Source organism: Amblyomma mixtum, chromosome 3 (assembly GCF_055824585.1).
Source record: "Amblyomma mixtum isolate Tamu chromosome 3, ASM5582458v1, whole genome shotgun sequence".
Classification (NCBI taxonomy): Eukaryota; Metazoa; Arthropoda; class Arachnida; order Ixodida; family Ixodidae; genus Amblyomma; species Amblyomma mixtum.
This window is the reverse complement of record NC_143014.1, coordinates 121127403-121150340: the sequence shown is the minus strand read 5'-3', so window position 1 is coordinate 121150340 and position 22938 is coordinate 121127403. Positions and strand designations below refer to the sequence as shown.

The 22938-nt window shown below is 48.8% G+C and overlaps 1 protein-coding gene across 4 annotated transcripts in view; it reads left to right on the top strand.

The window, feature by feature from the left end:
* The window catches only part of twin (CCR4-NOT transcription complex subunit 6-like twin), a 144857-nt gene that overhangs the window by 109049 nt on the left and 12870 nt on the right, over window positions 1-22938 (top strand). For 2 of the 4 annotated variants that reach the window (XM_089580975.1, XM_089580973.1), the window contains 3 exons: window positions 13047-13117; window positions 17602-17759; window positions 22211-22365. In XM_089580975.1, the coding sequence (XP_089437101.1) occupies window positions 13047-13117; window positions 17602-17759; window positions 22211-22365 (384 nt within the window). The remainder of the gene's footprint in view (window positions 1-13046; window positions 13118-17601; window positions 17760-22210; window positions 22366-22938) is intronic. The other 2 variants (XM_089580972.1, XM_089580976.1) reach the window with 1 other exon arrangement.

The window sequence follows — 22938 nt, the reverse complement described above, 5'->3', positions numbered from 1 at the left end:
CAAGGCGCGGCCCAAAGGAGCGCCTTCACGCGTGCTTGGCGCTGTTCTCCCTTCGCAACTGGCCGACCGCTGGCGGCCGCTGTTTTTGCCGCGGCGAGCGCGCTTTCCGAGGTGGGGAGAGACGGTCGGCCCGCGCCGAGCTTTCGCCGGGCGTCTCGCCGCCCTCGCGGGATTTCGCGTTCGCGGTCCACTTGTCGCGCTTTGTTTTCCGCTGCCCAATGTGGCGTCGCCCTCGATAGCTGGCGATGCGCGGCCGCCAGTCGTGACCGGAGCGGGGGCGGCCCTTCTTTCCAAATCGTCGGCGGCGGGATCAAAAAGCGTGCTGTGCTCTCGGAACCCGCTATATAGGGGGCACGGCGGCGACGGGGCGAAAAGACGCGTGGTTGTCGTTCGATTTTCGCGGGCCGTTATTCGGTGAGGTGGCCCCTCGATGCCATATTGCCGAACTGGATCGCACTATGCTAAAACTCTGCGGTCAGCTATCTAGCGTCATCTTCATCCAGCTACTGTGATCGGCCTGCCGGAAAATGCCAACCGAGCGTCCACCTAAAATTTAAAGGTAGTCGCTAAATATTGGGGGATGGGCGCTTAATTGCTAGGTCCAGGCGGGGAAGTCTAGTGCGGGCACATGATGGGCCCTTGCTTGGTTCGGCGACCGATCATTAAATTCAAGACGGCGGCAGCCGGGGGAAGGTTTGATACTGTGTAACCGCATGCCGGAGGAAAAATTCGAGCGGACAAGACGTGAAAAACTTGGTGATTTAAGCACGGCTAATCTTTGTCGCTGAATCCGTCGCGTCAGGTCCAAGCACTCGTCGGCAAAGGCGCCGCGATCCTCGGGCACGCATGGCGATCGCACTCCCGCTAGGCGTAATGGAGCGATCCGTTTTCGCCGCCGTACAGGCAAGCGGTAATGCTGCAGCCCTTGGATTCCCGTGTCACACCTTTCAGTGCTTCCGCCCCAGCTCTGGACACGAAGTTCAGGACATCCTGCCACGACAGCTTATAATCGCATGGACGCTTGCTGGGCTTTTTAAAACATTCAAAATCTCATGAAAAAGGAAAGTGGACCCTTATTCAAGCATGGGCGGATGGTCGGTGTCTTACGGCCTTCGGAGACCTGTAGCTGCGCCTGTGCAATGACAGGCTGGCCCCTCGGGACCATCTGTGCATGCGCTCTTGGTGCCTCTTGGAAGCGCGCATGCGCAGATGGCGCCTCGCGGTAGCGGATCACGGATCTTGCCATGATAAAAAGCCGGAAAGGTTTAGCGTAGCGTGTGCCGACGAGCCCGAACTGCCACACGTGTGCAGTCCAGTAGTGGCGCTGCACCTGGCTCCTCGGAGTCAGATTCCACAGGCGGCTGGCAGCCGTGGTAGGCGGCAAAAGCAGTGCTAAAACTCTCTTGTCTCGGTTCTTATGCGTACCAGACAGTCGTGATCTATACGGACCCGCCCTCCCCAAGCCAAACCGTTGAAAGCGCGCGATTGCAGGAAGGCTGTGTGCTGCGGCGACTCTTTGTGCCCAGCAGTGGTGTTAAAGATGTTCGCTTTGCTCCGCTACAAAGTTTTCCCTGAGGAATAGAGACGTATTAAGTATGATTATCTTAGCATGTGCAGCCAAAAGTACGGATCCCCGAAGGTGTTTCATCCTGGGCCATGCTGTGTGGCATCGCCAGTGCTCCAGAGGATGGCGAGAGGAACGCCCCTCCGAAACAAGGGACTTCCGCGGATGCTACGAAAGCCCCAGTAATCGACGTAAAAGCGAACGCCATGGTCTCTATACTTTTGACTTCGGAAAAAAATTTCGGTCACTTTCATAGCCGCATGGGAAGGTACAGTTGGCGTAGGAGCGTGCAGCCCACACTCCTAGTTTGTAGCCTGCGCCTATTCAGTGAGCAGCGCGAGATGTCCCGGTCAGCGTCTGGGCTTCGTGAGCTAACGACATTATGGTGGCGCTGGGCTAACTTGAGAATGGAGCGCCCAGTCTATACCCTAGCTCGTCGCCAGTCGTCCAAGCTGTCTAAGCGAGTTTTTCGCCACACTTCTCCGCGAGGAGCGGTGGTTAGAGCAGCTGTAGCTTCCCACCTCGTTTTCAGGGTAAAATTGTCTTTTTTAATTACTTGGTCTTTGGTACGTATAGCGTTGTACATACCTCTCTGCGAATGGCGGAACGCCAGGGCCGAGCGTAGTGCGATGGGCGTGCCCACCTACTTGGGAGCCGTATTTTGTGACTATCCTTTTATCGATTCATTGCTTCTTTACCGTGTGTAGAGCATCGCCTTTTGACACCGGAGACGGTGACGTAAGACATTTGTTGTGCGCATGTACGTGCGTCAGCCGGGGCGCCACTGGCTGTATCACCAATGGTAGAGTGGGTAGGTTGTATAAAAGGGATCGTCACAAAACACGGCCCGACTCGCCGGGCAAAAGACTCACCTCTGCGTATGGTCGGCTTCTGCGGGACTGTCTGTCTGCGTCGAACGCAGTATGCGCACATGATTGGCGGCTAGAATAAGTGAACCGCGAGGGAGTGTGCGAAAACAGCTTCAGCCAAGCATCGTTGTCTAAGTGCCGTTTTTGTTCAAATAGGAACCGGCTAGCCAAGCAACAGAGTGGTGGCATGCTTTTAGTGCTTACAAAGAGAAGCACATGCAGAACACACGGTGGAGCGTTACGTGTGCCCTATGTATCTACCGTATCCTGGACTTGTTTTGCTAAGTGCTGCAAGCATGTTTTTATTCAATGCGAGAGTGCTTCGCGAGCTTGCGGGGTTTTTTTTAGCAAGACACAACAAAGAGATTGAAGGCTACACGTTTTAGCTCTAGACAAAACTAGGAAACAATGTTCGACAAAATGAAAGGAAATATAGGTCTGTGAACGTGGAGCCTACTCAGATACCTCCGCGACCCCGACGACTGTAAAACGGCCCAGGCGAAATCTAGGAAAGATTCAGCGTAAATATGACGGTACAGAGCAAAAATTGCTCGAGGAAATTCAAACCAAGTAAATAGGACGCACCGCCATTTATGACGGGACACCCAACGCTCACTTGGACAGGCCCATTAGCGAATCCGAACTGCCAGCCGAAATCGGTAGACTTAATGCAAAATCGGCACCGGTACCGGATGGGGTGAGTAACGATATGCTTAGAAGTCTTGATAACTAATCTATAACCGCGCTCACTGCCTACATGCAGAAATGCTGGAAGGCGGGCGAAATCCCTAAGCAGTGCAAGACGGCTAAGGTTGTCCTAATTCCTAAATGGAAAACCCCTTTGATCGAGAATCTCAGACCTATATTACTACCCTCGTGTACCGGAGAATTAATGGAGTACGTTGTGCAGACGCGTCGCAACAACTATGGGGAGGACAACAGCCCACCTCTCCACGCAAGACGTACCGCTACAACTAAAGCATCAAATTCTAGACGCCGACACACGGGACGCGAAGGTCATCCGGGTCAAGATCTGGCGAGGGTCTTCGACAACGTCACGCGCAAGGCGATCCTAGACAATCTTAGACACTTAGGAGTCGGTGAAAATGTCAACTACGTCAGAAATTTTCTTTCAGATAGAGTTGCGCAAATTCACTTCGGGGAGAGCAAATCGGGATACAGAGCTAGGCAGCAAGGGAGCCTCAAGGGTCCATTGGGAAGCTTTACTACTCAGCTCTAGTTCAGAGAACAAACTAGAGGCCGTCCGACTGGCCGAAGCTGCCGCCAAAAGTCAAGACCTCTTGGCCGGCGTCTGGGCGGGGAGCCTAAAAAAACTTCCCATTGTGTTGGACAATTTTGCAATCCCAAAATCCCCTTCATATGCAGCCTTCGCGTTGTTGCCTATTGCCATCATTCACTAACGTTTTCCTTAGCGTATTGTTAGATGAGTAGCGTTCCGGCTGAAATGCATCGATCGTCGGCACTGCGCTGTGTCACGTAAGACAAACTCTTAAGGAGTATTTTTGCAACCAGAATAGAATCTGGACGCCGGAGTGCTCTTCAGAGCTGTCCGATTGGGGGAATGATCCTGGCTGAAAACTGGCACCTGGCTTTAAATGTGCACGTGTAAACGAATTGCGACACGGTGCCGTGGGCAGTATACTGCAATGAGCTCATGGCACAAGTAGATGGCAAGCACGTTCCCGGGCTAGGGTGCTCACATTCGTGCCTCATTCGTGCTAAAAACTAGATCGTGCACTGGCAGCAAACGCTTGACATGAGAGTTTTCGCATAGAGTCTACCGTCACCGCGGCCGCCAATGCGCACGCGCAGATTGCACCTACGCGCCAAGCGAAGACACCTGCCGCGGTGACGGTGGGCGCTATGCGAAAACTCCATTTAGCGTAGAGAGTTTCTGCGGCTGCCAGTCTGACGACCGTGGACTTCGGTGGGTGCCCTGTCTGTATAGCGGCCTTGGGCGATCGCCGCGGGGCAGCTGCCCATCGGCCGGTGCGCGTGTGCCGCGCTTGTTTCGGCCGTGACATTGCTCCGGAATCGTGACGGCTGCTCGGCCGGCCTTCCGTGCCGTGTGTGTAAGCGGCCTCATTTGCATACGCGATCCGTGTCAAGTTTCCAGCTCGTGCTTCACGTACGCCCGGCCGCGCACGCGCAGCGCGCCGCGTCGTGCGCGGGCTTCCGTGTCGGCCGCTTCTCCTCCTTCCGTGTCTCGGCCGGGAGAACCGACCCACGATAACGGCGTCTCTGACCCGATTGCGGGGAATCGCCGTCCTGCGACTCGAGATCACTGCGATGTCTCCTCAAGCGGGCCCAGACCGTCCACCCTCCGGCCCTCATGCGCACGGCATTCGCTTCCTGTACACCTGCATGCGCGGAAATAGGGACAGCGACGCCGCCGAAATGCCGGGGGTTGCGCGCTTGAAAGGACGCGTCCTGTTCGAGTTTTGTTTCCGTCCGCTATTAATCGCGAAGTTGGCAGCAGGAAAACAGCAAGTTTTCTGTGCAGATTGACAAATGCCTCGCTAAATGGCGTGTACGAATATTCTTACATGTTGTCGATTGGGGCGTCGTCTCCCGTCGCGAGCTGCGTTGCGCGTATGCGTAGCGTCCGCGGCGCCAGTCTGGTCCACGCTTATTCAGGATTCCGTAGCGTTTGAGCCGCATAAATACCGCGTGCACAGTGCCGTACACTCTCGATTGAGCGTCGTCTGTCTGCGTTCTACGTTGTGCGTCGGGAGACGTAGCGGCCGCGCCTGGGCCGCGATTCGATACTGCTTCCAGAATGCCGCACAAATATTGTGTGGGTGCGGGTGAAGACCTGACAGCCACGTCATTTCTCCCCGGACGATGTGCATCTGGTCTCTTTCGGAGAGCTGGTTTTGTTCACTAAAAAGTCATAAACGCTTCAGTCCCTGCGTTCAGTTGTGGATTTTCAGCGATTATGTGAAGCTCTTGTCGCCGAGTTTTGTTCTAATTTATATCGTCATCACGAGGAGCAATGCGCGGGTGCGTCATACCTAACAAGAGATTACTTCGTGTACACCCGCACTTTCTCCTCGACGCCACCACACTACGAATATTCTGCGCCGTCTCTGGCTGCCTCCCCGCTCCCCCTTCCGCCGACCGGCGAGAAAAAAAAAAAAATCTAAGCGAAAGTAGCTATGTAAAATTACTTCAGTGCACCCTTGATCTTTAGGCGATATGGTTGCTTTTTCCGGCTGTTTAGTGAAGCACTTCTTGCACCTTTCAAACTAAATCTGTCAAGTAGACCCCTCGTCCTCGCCTCTCAAGACCACTATGCGGCTCGAAAGCAAACTGCGGCTTGAAGACTCTACCTAGGCCGCGCGAACTACGTGCAAGTGCATTCATGTTCAGTCTAAATCGGTAGTGCTAACAGGGTTGGTAGATATGACTGCCGGAGGTCGCGCTTGGAGAAGCGCAGAAGGACGTCGGTCGCGGGAAGCGAGGCACGGAGGCCCTTTCACTGGGCTCGTGCTACATGTAAGTACAGTGGTTGGCCCAAATGAAGACATTGTCGTCCCGGACCAGGTATGCGTTCAGGGTGGTTATGAGCCCGAGGCTGCTGGACTGCCGGTGTCGCTGTGGTGCTTCAAGCTATCGGTGCCGATGGCACGCCAGTGAGGGACGGCGGAGTCTATACGTAAGGTACACAGGGCGCCAGTTCCTCGTGATAAGTGGGCAGCGTGGTGCAGTCGCCGCCGGCACTATCGCAGTTGAAGTGGCCCGTAGCAGAAGGGCACCCCTTGTGTGAACACCACGCGTCGACGAAGCTGCTTCGTAGAAATTAGCAAGACTGTTATGAAAGTATCACGAGAGGACGGTCAAAGGTAGTAGCAAATGGTACTGCCCCGATATTTGCTGCCCTGTAGACGATTGTGATTTTGAAAGCCGTCAGCGAAGGCCCTATTGTCGACGCTGCCCTGGCCGCCATGGGGTAGGACGGCGCTGAGCAGTTGCTTCGACTAGCATATACAGGAACACTAGATGCGGCTAGGGTGCCTCGATGCAGGAAAGAGACTGCGTTAACAGTTGAAAGAGCAGGCGCCACCAACCAGGAGGGGCGTTTCGAGGTCGTAGCTCTCAGAAGCGTCTGCATGTCGCTGGAGGGGACCGTATCGTCGACAGGAATTGTGGGCGTGGAAAAGAGCTTGTCAGGGAGCTTTTTGAAGTGGGTCTGCGTCGGTGAGGAACCAGAGGACCTCCGGGCTATTAGCTAGGTTACGGAGCGGCGGCGTTATCTATAGAGGCGGTTTGAGTCACGGGGGAGTTCCGCACTGCTGCATTTGACGTGGGGCGCGCGGAAAAAAAGGGGGGGTTTAAACGTAGTTAAACAGAGTAGACGTACGAAAGCAGCTCTTAAGCTCCTCCTTACGGATATGGCGCGGTGGCATTAGTGGGTTAATGCCCCCATATCTGCAGAATTGGTCATTCTCTACTTGGCATTCATAGATCGCGGCGAGTCCTCATACCATTACCAGCGCAGTGGCGCAGCGGTTAAGCGATGCGCCACTGACTGCACTGGCAGGTGGCTGTTTCTGTCACAGCCACCGGTCGGGACTGTGCGACCCATGTTGCTCTTCCCGAGCAGCCTCTCGTGACCAGTCATAAATTTAATTGCCACCTGCCTCGGCTACAGCTGGCGCGACGCTCCTCCGAACTTACCCGAGCTTCCTCCCATTGGCTGCAGCTTGCACGACGTTCCTCCGAAATAACCCGAGCTTACCCGAGTAACTCGGGCAAGCTAGGGCTATTTCGGAGCACTGTACAAGGCAAGATTCTTGCTGGGAGCTAGTAAGTCTGCAGTAGCGCTTTCGCACTGTAGTATACTTGCGAAAAGCACCTTTCAGGGTGTAGCGTGGGGAGGTGTAGCCGGTGCCGTTGGTGTACACAACGGCCTCGGCTTGCGCGGACCAGGCTAATGAGGAAAGGTAGGTGTCCTACGTTCCGCGGTAGAGGTGGGCTAGCTGAATAGCTGGTAGCGCAGCAGTCGGGGTGATGGCTGGCTGCGTAGGGCCTGGTTCTTCGAGGACGGGACGCGCCCGCATTTATTGATGGCGTGAAAAGGAGCGACCAGCGTACGGCCACGTCGGCTCTCCGCGGCAGCCCTTGGCGTTGTGCCTGTAGCATGTGCTGGCACGCCTTCTGCAAGGGATGCTTCCGTAGTGGTTGTACCACGAGCACTGTGCGCTGCCGGTTCGCCTCTGTAGCGTTCGCGCCACCCCTGTGGTCAGCAAGCGCTGCTTGAATACCGTGTACACATTCGATTGTTTTGGCGAGCTGCGTTGCGCGTCGAGAGAGCCCGCGCCATTTGTGGACCACGCCTACGTCAGGATTGCTGTCATTCAAATGGTGATGCCGCACACCGTCATTTGGGCGTCGTGTCTGCTGGCGATCTGCGTTTCGCGACGAGAGGCGAAGCAGCGACCGCACCACCCCTCACGCATTTGGAACGATTGTGCGCCGCTGCCCGTGGCTGTGTTCGTTTCGCGATATTTTTTATTGTCCGCTCCCCCCCCCCCCCCCCCCTTTTTTTTTTCGCTGTATTACGGCGTTTCGCCGATCGCGTTGTTTCTGAAATGTGCTGGCAGCCTGACATGTTTAATCCCGGGTTTATTGGCGCTTTATTGACGATCTCCTTCCCCGCCGGTTCCAAGCTCGTGTTCTTCGGTGACGAGCCGATGGGCCGATGTACAGCCCCGAAATCCTTCCAGGTTCCAGTGGCGGAGACCTGCCTGGAGCCGTTGAAACTGTTGTTGCTAGCCCTGGTGGCTGCGGTTTCGCGTTTGCTTGATATGGACCCAGCGGCGCACGAGGGCACCGTGGCCGCGGCCCGGACTTTGTGCCGGCGCACCAGGAACGGCGCTATAGGACAGTTTGTGGTGTTGTGGCGCGGAGAAGGGTGCGTGGAGAAAAAATTTGGCCGGCACGATGTCTACGGTGCATTGTTTCTCATAAATATCGACGAAAGCTCCACACATTCGCTTACCATGCAAATAAATCGCTTGCGGGCCGCTCTTTCAGAGTCCTTTTAGTCAGACGTCGGTCAAATTTTCTTTAAAAAAAAAATGCATTCGTTCGGGTGTGCTTAAAAAAAAAATTGGTTTTCGAGGAAAGGAAATGGCGCAGTATCTGTCTCACATATCTCGATGGACACCTGAACCGCGCCGTAAGGGAAGGGAGGAAAGTGGGAGTGAAAGAGGAAAGAGAGAAAAAGGTGCCGTACTGGAGGTCTCCGCAATAATTTCGACCACCTGAGGATCTTTAGCATGCACTGACATCGAACAGCACACGGGCGCCTTTTGCGTTTCGCCTCCATCGAAACGCGGCCGCAGCGGTCGGTTTCGAACCTGGATACTCCGCATACTTTTGTGTGTGTGTGTGTGCGCGTGTGTGTGTGTGTGTGTGTGTGTGTGTGTGTGTGTGTGTGTGTGTGTGTGTGTGTGTGTGTGTGTGTGTGTGTGTGTGTGTGTGTGTGTGTGTGTGTGTGTGTGTGTGTGTGTGTGTGTGTGTACTACGCTGTACTGTTTCACCGCTTCTTTCATTTTAATAAACTGGCTCTCCCTGTCACACTCTTAGCACTGCAGGCTCTCTCCATATGCAAAGGTTTTGCCGTGGAGGCTCAGTGCTGGCGCTCGTAGCGGCCGCTTCTGGCCAAGGTTTCACTTTTCCTCCAAACACTGTCACACGGCCAGTTTCAATGGACGTTGAGTCGAGAGCCTTCCAGATTCTCAATCACTGTCGAACTCGAAGGAGTTGTGTCGCTGCTACACGGCAAATCTCAATGGCCATTGAAATGGTTCGCGTTTTACGCCAAGCTTGTGTGGCGCCACAATCGCTACTTTAAATTTTGCGCAAATAACAAATATTTTTATAAATCTAAACTAAATTTTTAGTCATGGGAGATTTTTAGTTATTATTAAAAGCCAGTTGTTTTGCCTTAAAAGACGCTGCCTTTTGTACGCTTTTCTGTATCTGTTTTGTAACGCTCTGGCAACACTGATACCGCTGGCGTTACCGTCGTTTGCAATGGACAGTATAAAATTAATTCGCTTTAAACCAGACTGATACAATTTTTTAATTATTGTACAGACTAATATTTTACTGCTTGCATTAAAGTTTAGAAGAGAAATGTTTGTTCGTGCTTTTGTACTGTACACCCTCCCACTTTTTTAACCTGAACGCACGAGCGTCGACTGCCCAGTGCAGCGGTGCCGAGGCGAAGCATAGCGGAAATAGGGAGAGGGAACGAGCATGCGCGCTGATCATGGCGCTGTAGCTAGCGTCGTCTGCTTGGCTGTTCTGCTCCGTGCGAAGCAACCCCTGCGAAGCAGTCTTTTGTGGCAGAGTTCTGCGATTTTTTTTTCATGTTCTATTTGCTGTGTGTTTGTGGCTCCGGGCTGGTGGAAACGCGTAGCGTTCCAAGCATGACTCCAGGCCCTGGCTTCATTTGCCTGTAGCGCCTAGAGAGCGTTTGCTTTAGCGAAATTAACGCGGCTCTAGCGAGGAACCCCTTCAGTCAGTTTTTTGTATGTAACGATTGCAACTGGTTTCTTTTGCATGCTAGGCTGTCCCCAAACGTATGCTCTTTTCAGAATCGCCAACGCTATAGGCAGCGGTTAAAAACAATTGTTCTCAGCTTCTTGGGGTGCCGATGCTTAACAGCCGATGATGGGAAGGGGTTGCGTCGCACTAATCAGAATAGCCTAGCAGACGACCCTTAGTACAGCGGCACGAATTGTGGGCGTGCCTTTACCCTCGCTCGCTTTCTCCTCTCCTTCTTCTTCCGGCGCCGCAGCGCCAGGCAGTCGACGCTCGCGCGTTCAGGTTAAAAAAGTGGGAGGGTGTACACGGAAGTGAGCGTTGGCGCCGCTCGAAGCAACGCTAGCAACCTTGGGCAACGCTCGATGGTCCTCGAAATCTAGATGTTCTGCGCTGCTCCGTTGACTCGATGACCATTGGAACCGCCCGTGCAGTGGCGCACAGTGGCTTTTCAGTCGACAGACTATCGGCTCGAAGGCCTTCGAAATGCCCATGTGACAGGGGAACCAGTCCAGTCACTCTGAACAAATGGTACCCCGACATGCATGTCCGGCCTGCCCCTTGTGCGGTGCACCAGGCACAATCTTTCACATGACGTGTCTATGCCATAGAAACTGTCCACTATTAAGAATAAACATTTGACACAACCTGTCAGCGTTGGGAGGCCACTCTGCGTAGCGAGCAGTGCTTCTGGCCATCACGGACTGAGACCAACCAGCTTTTAAGCTCAGTGTTTTTCCTTTTCCTCACGAGCCATGACGAACACAGCGCTGTTCCAGGTTGCGCTGTTCACTTCATGGTGTTTCATAACCAAGTAGCCTGCGAAAACGTCGTGACGCCACTGCTAGGCCGCCACCAGAACGCGGGAATGGAGCACGCGTGAGGAGATCTGTAGAATGGGATGCCACGAAAACTCGAGTGCACGGCCAGGCCGCGCGTGCACATCGCCTGCTGTGCATGCCACGAGGCCCGCGTTCCAGCGCGTTACAGCAGCGTGGTTGCGTTGGCAACCATTGCCCAGCGTCCAACCAGAGGCGCGGAGGTGTCGCGGGTCCCGAGGACAGGCACGGTGTTTGAGTTCTTTGTCTTGCACGAACAGGCAAGAGTGACCATGCAGCGGCTATGCTGTTGTGACCTCCGTGTAAAGGAACGTCTCAGGGCAGTGAGGTGCTCTCGAAGCGGTCCTTCTTTAGCCGCCATCGCAGCTCTCAAGTCTCGTCGTCGGGGTGAGTTAACCATGCCGACAGCGGTCTAGCTCCCGAGCCAGGGTCGTGTAGCGCCCGATTGCTGCCAGGATGCGGATGGGCTACGTGGCTTGTAATAGTTTGCGTTCGGTAGTTGCTTGAGCTGCGATTTGCTGGCAACGGCTCTAGGATGGATGCTTGCGCTCGGCACCGCGCGCTTAAGCGGCTCTTGCCATAGCTCTGCAGTTGGAAGCACTCGTGCATCGTGCGTAAATGGACCCGTACTTAGTAGGAGGAAATGCTGGTACATGGCAGCTGTCATTAGGCCTGCCTGCCAAGGGTCTGCGCAGTTCGTCGCCACGTGCAACGGCGCGAGCCCAACAAGACGCGATTGCGAGTCGAGGTTCCCTTTGAGGCCCGCGAGCTTCGAGTAGGCAGGTGATGACCCACAAAGATGAACCACTCGCTATCCCTAACTAGCGCAGCGCGAGCGTGCGGCGTGGGCGCCGAAACGCGTCGTCTTTGCATCGTGTTGTTTCTTGGCCTGCCGCGATCAGATTGATTCCCGTCTGGAACGAAATGTCGTCCAAGACCCTTGCACAATTTTGTGAGATGCACGCACGAAAAATAATGCTGGGGATTTGCACGCGGATGCTTCAATACCTAGGTTCCATGAACGGTCATTCCATTAGCTGGCCCATCCCCCGGGCCCATATGCTAGCGAGTGCACTGGACTTACCGTGCGCTCATATGAATTATTGCTATGCTCTGCACTCCTAGCAGATTTATACATTTGCAGCAGGGGATGTTGAACTGCCTGAAAGATTTCCTGTCCAACCGTTCAGTTCATGTATGTGTGGTGGGGTTCAACCCCTGCAAGGATCTTCTTTCAGAGTTGTATTTAGACCCTTGGTGTTCTAAACACTATGTTCTTCGTAATAAAAATTTAGTGAAAATAATTCCAAAATGTATTATGTATTAGGTCTGTGTTAATGACCTCCAAATTGCCTGCACATTCCCTAGTGTATCAACATGCGAGTGATGAATACAGCTGACAGTAAATAAACTAGAGACATGGGCAGATAGAAATAGATTAAAGTTTCCATTAAAAAATCATTGGCTGTTCTGTTGCTGCGTACACAAGGACTGCACTCTGATTCGACAGTCTCTTTAAGAGAATTTACACCGCCACTAAAACATGTGCACAAATTTTTAGGAATGAATTTGGAGGCACTCATGCATCGCACGCAAATGGACCTGTACTTCATAGGAGGAAATACGGGAACGTGGCAGCTGTCATTAGGCCTAAGCTTCATTGAGCTCTGAACATCTTTAAAGTGATCTCATGGAATGTTGGGGGTCTGATAGGAGATGCCTTCTACATATTTATCATTCTTTGATACGCTCTTTTTTTTTTAAATTATGGGTGTGTAGTCTACGATTCAGCAAGACCATCATATTTAAAACAATTAGATGCAGTACATTATCAAGGTCTGCATCTTTCCATGTGGAGCATGCAAAACATTCCATGTAGCAAGCCTTTATCTGGAAGCAAAAATGAGTCTTCACTAGAATGCTGAACAGCACTCAGTGCTGTCCTGTTAACATTGCTTCTGAAAGGATGACAAAAATTATACTGAGGCTGTAAGTCTGCCCTCTTTTGTTTGTTTTGATTTATTTTTTGGAAGCCTAAACACCATGTTCATTGAGCCATGACTGGTCCAAACCTATGAAAAAACCTGCAGCATAGAGTTGTTCTTTCTGGTGTATTGGTTGCATGTGGTCAGCTGTCAGCTCTGCATCACATATTTCTAAATGCTCAATAAGTAACTGATGTGTTGTTTTCTTTGCAGTCACCAACACTCAACCGCCTCAGCGGCCATGGGTGCACGTTGGGAATCCAACACGATCTCAGCCTTCGAGTGAGTAGTGTAAACCAGAACGATACATTTGTCGGGAGAGGCTAAGGGCCTGCCTTTTGTGGCACACCATGTGCATTCCTTGTGTGGCTTGAAGGAGCATCATAGTATCTTCTTAATTTGTTAAGTACTAAGGATAGTCAATCAGTACTGCTTGCATGCTCGTATTTAATCTTAAGTGACTAAAATTCTGTTCACACTATTATAGGGGCCCTTCCTTTTTCATTCTTTATCTTCTCCAGAATTTGCTGGCAGAAATTGGGCATTATAGAATCTGCTTACTAATTCTTTTTTTTACCTCAAGGATTGCAATTACTTTTTTGTGAGAAAGTGAACCAAACTGGGAGTGGAAGTAACTACCCAAATGTGGCATGCAAAAAGGGGTTTGACCTCAGACAACGCAGTCAGTAGTGCTTTGTGTATTTTTGTGGGTCTCTTACCTCAGAAGAGAGGTGAGGGTGCCGTGGCTTTCGTTAATGCCCCTTTTCACAGTATTTAAATGTGAAAATAAAATATGCAGCTTGTTGTCCGTGCTGACGAGTGTTTTTGAAGCCACTGTGTAGTATTGTTACTTTAAATTTATCAAACTCATGGCCTTTCTTGCGGAGGTGTTTCGAAAGAGGGTGGTTGGGGAGGGATTTAGCAGTGAGCGGTGGTTATTAAACCTGAATCTGAAGGAGTTGTCTGTTTGGCCTATGTATTGCATTCGACAGTAGCCATGCTTATGTCTTTATTTTTACTCGTATACTTTTTAACTTCTATCTACTTGTTTCTGTGCTTTCTATCCATTCTTGCTCACCTGTTCTGTATCCAACCCCTATAAAAGGGGAAATGCCAGTGAAGACAAATCACTCTTGAAAAAGGTCGGTCCTCCGATCGTAACGTCGAGTCAAATAAAAATATTTCCTTTAACAAAACGTATACTTCGCTGTGTATATATATATATATATATATAGAGAGAGAGAGAGAGAGAGAGAGCCCCTGGTAAAATATATAACCCCTCTTCCTTTGTTCCTCACTCTTTTTGATGTGGAACAGTGCTACTCGAGACGTGTTGCCTGCATGTTTAACACTCCCCAATTCAGGGAGCTCTAAAGGGGTCATGGATTTCACTGTTTGCCATTCAGATTCAGTGGTTATATCATGTGCAAGTGCATAAAGCTTTAAATTGGGTGACTCCATGTCGCGAGGAGAATGTAAGAAACGCATCACAAAAAAAATGACGTGCACCCGCTAGCAACTGAACTTGTTTGTTGCCACAGTAAATAAGGACAATGAAGCAGTATGAAGGAAAACGCAAGTTCCAAGTAATTGCTGAGGTAGTCTAGCTCCTTTGTAAGGGATGCATATGCATATAACTTTATATCAATTGCACGTTGGCATCCATACATAGAATTTGCAATTCAGGAACAAATTGTTTTCTGCAAATGCATTAAGTGAAGCAGCATTGTTAGCCGGGCAATAATTGGTTTGACTGATACAAATACAGCCTCAACGATGTGGGATATCTAACATAACCACTTTGTTTTACATAGCAAAGTGATTTGCATGCTTCTTGTGATATCACTTTAATGGTTATGTTTCTTACTGTAATCGAACATTTCATGGTGTTGTTTCTTCTCAAGTTTATTGCAGCGCATTTGTTCACTTACTAGTTTTCACGTCTTTATTTGTGTTGTTATTTTTCTTTGCATGTGTTTTTGTAAAGAATAGAACTACTAGGTATCTGCTCTTGTGAGAAATTTACTGGTGTGGCATGGCATTTGCACACACTAGGCTGTTGTTGCATTTACTGCTTTGTATGCCAATGCACAGTGTAATAGAGTAGAACCTTGTTAAAACACATCCGGGAAAGCTTGTTTTCTAACAGTAATTTTAAAGAATGTAACTGTTGAATGAGATACGAAGGCATTTATTGACAATTTTCACTTTATAAAAATGTCGATTAGCATTTTGTGGCAGAGGTCTCTCAACACCTTCATTTCTAGTGCTTGCAAAATTCAGTCCACTTTTGCGTCATCCTTAGCGTGGAAAAGATACTTAGCAACGCTTCGAGTCCGTCGATGACACTGGCGATAGTAGCCAGTACCTCTTCCCGATTATTTTCAGATAGTTCACTCCCTTGCGCCTATGTACTACGAGGAAACTGTGTGGCATGTGACCATCTGCGTTCTTGATCGTAATGCTGCATTCCCCAGACCTGGCCCACTCATATGCTTCGCTCCTTTGACCTTAGGCGCTGCGAACGAGCCACTGCATTCCTCCTCTTCATGTCACATGCCCGCGAGAACGGCCCGCAGTTGTATGTTAGCACAGTTTTTTTTTTTTTTTTTACCCCTTAGCACCTAGACACTGCAGAGAATCCACCATGGTTGGTGAACTTCGCTACATTCTAGCTCTTCATGTGGTGCCGCCGTGGTGGCTCAGCGGTTACGGTGCTCGGCTGCTGACCCGAAAGACGCGGGTTCGATCCCAGCCGCGGCGGCTGGAATTTCTTTGGAGGAGAAATTCTAGAGGCCCGTGTACTGTGCGATGTCAGTGCACATTAAAGAACCCCAGGTGGTCGAAATTTCCGGAGCCCTTCACTACGGCGTCTCTCATAGCCTCAGTCGCTTTGGGACGTTAAACCCCATAAACCAAACCAATCTTCATGTGGTGTTCCCCCAGATTTGCCCCACAGATTTTTGCAGTGTGTGATTTGCTGCTAAACAGTATTATATTACCAAAATTTGTTAAATTTTTTAAACATGCTACCCAGATAACCATGTTATCTGGGAATATATTAACCAGAAAAAATACCGTAACCCTATGGATTATTTTCATGTTAAGAATTTTGAGCATGTGAGCTGGTAAACTGTATAGATCTGGAATGTATAAATGAGGCTCTACTGTACTCTGTTGCCATTTGCCGTGCAGCATTCAAGGGTCAGTGTCTAAATCTGTTGCCTTGATGCTAAGCCATTGTTCTGAGTTCACATATTAAAGGATCTCAAAGAGAACACAAGCACAAAAACAAGTTTTCCATTAAAAAATGTGCAAGAATAGATGGAACTAAGCTCCAGAATGAAATTAAACACTTGAAACAGAGTTGGTCTAATGTTTAGGGGAATCCCCCTAGGTGGAGTAGAAAATTTGTAATAAGGGGGTAATTTCTCATTGGCATCCACCCAAGCACAGCCATACGACTACATACGTCTGCACTTGTGTGGGTGCCAATGAGTAATTACTCCTTTATTACAAATCTACTCCACCTTGGGGGATTTCCCCTAAAAATTAGACCAACGCCGTTCCGAAGCACTTAGTCATTCATTAATTCGCTCTCGCCCTACCATATGCTAGCCGTCCCGGTTTGCTCAGTTGGTAGAGCGACTGCTCCGGTGAAGCAGTGGTTCTGGGTTGGAACCCCGGACCAGGACGAAGTTTCTGAGAATTTGTAGACGTATGGGTGTGCTTGGGTGGATGCCAATGAGTAATTACTCCCTTATGCCTTGAAACAGAAATGGAAGGAGTAAACTTAGATTCCAACAAAAGAAATAGGGTGCAGGCCCTTTCTTCTCCTTTTTGTTCTTGAAAATGAAGCATACCAAAAATTGAATGCAAAATGCATTGTTCTTTTATTAGTGTATCAAATCATGTGAGTACCCATAACCGTATAGGCAGGGCGATTTTATTTTGAACATTTTCAGATTTTTGTTTTAAAAACTGAGAGATATGTCGGTGTCGTCTCTGCAGGTGAATTGTACAGCACAGCGAACATTCTATACCTGATAGGATCAATAATTACATGATTAACTGGAATTACCTAATCAACTTTCTTGATTTTGATTTTAGGGGGCAAGGTTATTTGCGAAATTGAAGGCCATCACCATCGAAGGTGGGCCATGGTTTTGGATTTTCTTAATCTGCAATGTGGTTCAAAACATCAAAAATGTGCTTTTGAAAGCTTACTGAGTTGGCTTTCCCACAATGCATAATTATAAAATGGTGTTGCTCACCTTTCTTATGCAATGCAGATGCCGTTTGTTTATTTGTTGATGTAGAAGTTAACTTGATTTCAGCCACGATACCATGCGCAGTGATGCCAATTTATAATTATGCAATGCGGAAAAGCCAACTAAACAAGCTTTCAGATGCGTATTTTTTATTCGAATTTTAAATCACATTGCCGATTAAGATCATTTAAAAACTGGGCTGGCCTTCAGTGTTGTTGGCCTTCAGTTTAGCAATTAAATCTGGCCCCCTAAAGTCTATAATAAAAACTTGACAAGTTAATTTTTGTTAATTGCCTAATTACTGAGGTCGCCACACACATAATGTCCATCCTGCTGTACAGTCCACTTGCACAGACCACACAGATGTCTCTCTCACCATTCTTAAAAATAAAAAAATCTGCAAGCATTAAAAAAATTCACCCAGTATGTTGCAATACCTACCTGGCTGCTAAAAGCACATATATAATGATGTCAAAATGTTTTCTTTTTTTGCAGCTGTATTCACAGTAATGTGTTACAATGTGTTGTGCGACAAGTATGCCACTCGGCAGGTCTATGGGTACTGTCCTACCTGGGCACTTAGCTGGGAGTACCGCCGAAAAGGGATCATGGATGAGATCCGTCACTACGGAGCTGATGTCATCTCACTGCAGGTAATTTCCTGAACTGCTCTTAAAAGGAATTTTAAACCTTTTTAGAGTGAAAATAAGCTTGAACATATAAAGCAGGCGTGAGCCTTTGTAAGGAGGGCCACTTTGTCAACCATTTTGCGCTGTCTTTGTTGTTGGTACAACATGCTGAACAACACTGGGTGCCTAACAGGCTTGCATGACTCTTTGGCTACATAGCACATTTGTGAGCAGAACTGATAATCCTACTGGTATAGTTGCATTGCTCACATACTGTTGCTTTAAATCCGTCTGCTTTGTTCAGCATATTGTGTTTATATTTTTCTAGTACATTTTTTTTATTTGGTAGCTGTAAAAGGATATGGCCCTGCTCCTAATCTAGCATCATATGTACAAGCTGTAATATAGAACTGCATGTATTCTGACAGCAGCTAGTTAGCTTTATTAAAGGAGTGTAGACTCCAAATTTTGATCATGTTTTCTTCTTTGTGCTGGTACATAACACATTCCTATACATGTATCACTCTGTGGCATTTGTTGAATTTCTTCTTTTACGTGCTTTGGTCTGGGTTTCAACAGTTTAACGATGGCTGTGATGGCAAAGCTTAGTATAGGTCACGTGAGGCATGAAAAAGCTGCAATATACAGTTGAGCCATACAGTTGAGCCACTTATACCGGCCGCATTTATGACGAATGCTCACTTATTATGAACGAGGGCGGTGCTACCGTCAAAAGACGTGTTAGGGGAATGGCACCTCATCTCCGATGCAATAAATAACTGTGGCCGGGCGACTTGGCTAGAATAAGGAGATGACGTGAACTCGACCTCCCGTGACTGTGACTATGGAAACTGCAGAGCGTCACCCAGACCCAAAAAAGCAACAAAAGGTGGCATTCAAACAGTGTAAACTCGCCGGCCAAGCACGTGCCAACAGGCTTTAAGGGATGCAACACTGATCACTGCATAAGGGTGTGCTGGCTGAACAGGTGTCTGAAGGGAAAGAAGTGAGGTGGGCGCAACGCAGGAATAGAGTTGAAAGCGAAACTTCTGCGCGCGGTTGGTCATCAGCCAGTACTAGCGATTAGAGAAGTTTAAATAGCAGTCATGTGGCATGCCTTACTGGCCCCAATCGGCTCTCCACATTTTGCACTGCCACCACGAGCAGACAGCACACAGACAGCCTGTGTAGTTCATGTGTTCACAAGGCCTTGCGATAGCTTCATTGCTGCATGGGCCCAGGCGTGACAGATGGCTACGTCTAAAGCTCATGTGATGAGATGCTCGGGATTTCTGTAGCAACACATTGGTAATGCAGTGGAGGGAATGCTGCACCAATTGCGCCTTTCACCTGCTACATGCTGCTGCAAATTGGTGGTTTTGGATGTAATTGAGCCAAGGCTGTGCCGAAATACTATGCCAGAGACCAAAAGCTACAGAAAATGCGAAGAGGCTGAGGCTACCACATAATGTGTAGAGCATAGGCGTGCAGAGATCTCGCCATAGATGAATGGTTGCACCTTTTTATGACTTCTGAAGAGCAGAGAACACTATGGGACAAACTTTTGCGCCCTCCCCCATATCTGTTAAGAGGTCCACGGCACCCCCCCTTCCCTCCGCGCACGCCTGCAAAGGAACAATTCTTCTTATCCCGATTTGTGACGAGAGAGAACCCGGTACCGTTTTGCTTCCCAGCCTCTTACCGCCTACTGTTGGTACATGATGTGCGCATGTTTTGCACATCTGCTTCGATGGCGCTGCCAACACTGTCCGAAATGAACACTGCGAATGCACGCCCTGCTTGATTTATCGGGCTCTTGCTCAGCATTGTTGTATGTCCCATAAGATCAAGTCGCAAAAAGGTTTCGGACGTGCTGCAATTGATAGCTTGTTTCCACAGAACTCGTTCGCACTTGCTGAAACAGCGCCGTCAACGTCCGAGCTTTCGGTTTATTTTTACAGTAGTACCACATTAATGCGAACTTTCAGCGTAGAAAGTTGGTTCGTATAAATAGTAGTTAGCTAAACATAGCCACTTCGGCGTGGCATTCTCCATGGGTTGGCCATTGTTCTTGCGTGGTCTCAAGCTTGTGTTATTGCCGGACGTTGTCCACTACACAAGCTTTGTTTATAGTTACGGTGCGAGGAAGTCTAAACTGAGTCTCTTTGTCAGAAACACCAAAGCGCGAGGAAAGCACACTGCAACACAGAGCCCATTAGTGGAGAAAAGGTGCTTCTTGAAATGAGGACTGCGCATGCGCGATAGAACACTTCGTCGCAAGAAGTGTGCCTATGTTGGACTGCAAGAAACCTGTGCTGTGCCATGAAGTGGCGGTGGCATAGTCACTCTCCTGCTACAGCGTCATAAGACTCTGATGAAGCGAAGTGGTTGAGCTCATCCCAGAACGATCGCTGTGACCAGTGACCTGTTTATTCATTCTGGCTTTCCCTTAACACAGTTCGTTCATTTGGAGTGAGTGTTAAGATTGTGATGCAGGAACACAGTCACATTCCAATTTTTAAATCTCCCGGGCTTCAAGTTTTAAAAAAGAAATTGAAGTAAAATCAACGTTTCTCAACATATCTGCAACTTTTGCAAAGAAATCTTTACACTACTTTTGACTGTACATAATTTTGCTCATTTTTCTTCGCTGAACAATAAGTCAGTTTTGGCGCACTTAAAAAAATACGCAGACCTGGCCAAGATGACTGCCTACAACCCTGCACCATTCAAATTTTCGTACAGCCGGTTGTCATTTTTTAAATCGTAGTGCAAGTTATTTGAAAACCCTCTATATTTGCATTTTTGACTTGTTTCTCTGTGTTGGGTTCCTGCTACAAAACATGGGGAAGCTGCTTAAAATTGAATTTTCGCCTGCTACAAAGCCTGCTCCAAAAGGCTCTTGGCCATTTCCACCACTGGCAATGCACAGTTGGCCAGCAGGGATGGCTTCATTGTTGCGGGTGATGACGCAAATATCGCTGAGCCATGAACTGATGAAGCCATTGTACGCAGAGTATGAGCACTACCAGACTGCCAGGAATCTTATGATGACTGTGACGAGGCGGCCTACCTACTACCAGATACCATGAACGTTATATCATGTCCCTAAAGCAGATTGTGGGGAGTACATGACCGCCCTGAACAGCTTCGAAAGCACTTTGATAGGGCCTGCTTTGAAGAAGCAGATCCACATAGCGCACATTTTAAAACTTAAACTTCTTTTTTCTGACTTTATAACTTTGTTTGAACTCAATCTGCGCAAGCGTCAGGTTCATTATAAGTGTGCTCGACTGTAATCGCTGTTTTTTATTCGTTGATTCCAGCCCTTGAGGCAGTACAGCATGGTAATGGCACAACAGACAGGACATAGTGCACTTTATTGTGTCCTTCCTTCTGTGCTGTGTCCCACTGTTACCATGGGACACAGAAACCAACATGCCCAACCAGTTTTTGTTGTTTGCTTGAGGCAGGCTGACTTTAGCATTGTAGTGCATTGAAACGATGAAGGAACAATTATATTGTAGCTTTTTCATTCCTCATGTGACCTATACTGACCTTTGATGCCATCGTTCGGTTGTTGAAACCGAAACAGGTTAAATAAGAAAATAAATTGTGAATTATTTAACGGTTGTCGGTGAATACCACGTGGTGATCCATGTGTGCAGACTGTTCCGCAATTATGCACGTACGATAGAATGTTTCTGTCAGCTAAACCATGAATTGTTTGAGCTCAAGTTTCATACAGAAATAGCATTTGGTCAGCAGAATTGTTTTGTACCATATTGTTTGGGGTACTTGCCTGAATCAGTCAGAAGAAGTTGGATATTCGCATCGCCTGCAGCACTGACGAAACAAACAAGCTGCTCTTTCTGCACTGGTGGTGCAGCAGTCTCGTTTGTCGGCCGTAGAAATTTTACAAGAGGGTGGGGGGGAGAGGTTTGAGGACGCCTTTTCAACTGCTTCAGTAGTGATAAAAAACTTAGTTCGGACAGAACTGCGCTAAATTTGAAGAGAAAAAAAAAACATCTTCAAACCTCTTGCTGCCCCCCCCCCCCCCCCCCCCCCCCCTTCCTCCTCCCCGCTTTTCCATCCATCCCTCCCATTTTCCTTTGCCAATTCTCAACGGCCGACACACGAGGTGGCGCCACTGGTTTAATCGCTGAGAGAGCGGCTTTTTGTGTTTTGGCGTCTCTGCAGACGATGTAGATATCTACTTCTTCTGATCGATACAGGTAACTACCCCAAACAAAGCAATAAAAACCAGTTCTGGCGAACGAATGCCATATCTGTGTGAAATTTGGGCTCGAACAGTTGACCAGTTTAGCTGAGAGAAGCTTTCTACGGCAGATGTTTAATTGTGCAGCACACTTACGCATGCAACCAAAAATTTCATGTCTATACTCCTTTAAGAAAGCAAATATACTGGTGGTTGGAATTCAGCATTCATTACATTTTTTGTTTGTGTTTTCTAGGAGGTAGAAATGGAACAGTTTCATCTATTTTTCCTGCCGGAGCTGAAACGAGATGGTTACGATGGCATCTTTTCCCCGAAGTCTCGTGCTAAGACCATGGCTGAGTGCGATCGGAAGCACGTTGATGGTTGTGCCATCTTCTTTCGACTGAGCAAGTGAGTAACACTTCTATGTTGAAAAATTCTCTTGATCTTTTTCTTTTTGCAGCTGGATCGTTTTATGACTGTGACCTCTAGTCATTGCAGTCCGGTTGCTCACGAGTTGTACATCCTTCTGTGCAGAATCCTTAGTAATTATTTTGTTTGAGTAGAATTATAGCAAGCACCTACCTCCATTTTATTACACCACTGCTTGCACTTGCACCCGGTGTGACTCCCAGACGCTGTAAGCAAGTTGCTACAGCAAAGGGAATTCTGTGCTGGAGTTTTTAGAGAACAGCATTTATTGCATACCTTTGCCATGTAGCCATATGCTTGTTATTCTTGTATTTTGACAAGTTTGAACAGAAATGCCCTGTTTGATAGGTTCCATAAAGAAGGAGTGGCATGTTTTGGTATGTGCACTGCTTTTCATAGGCTGAGGTATCTTAGATTGCAACTTGAACGGCTGCTGAGTAATCAAGAGTGAAACAAGGGGCCCACGCCACTGCTTGGAGGCAGCGTCGATCACACTTGAAGTGGCGTAGGGAACTAGGGAACTTAGGAACTTTTGAAGCGGAGTCTGGATTG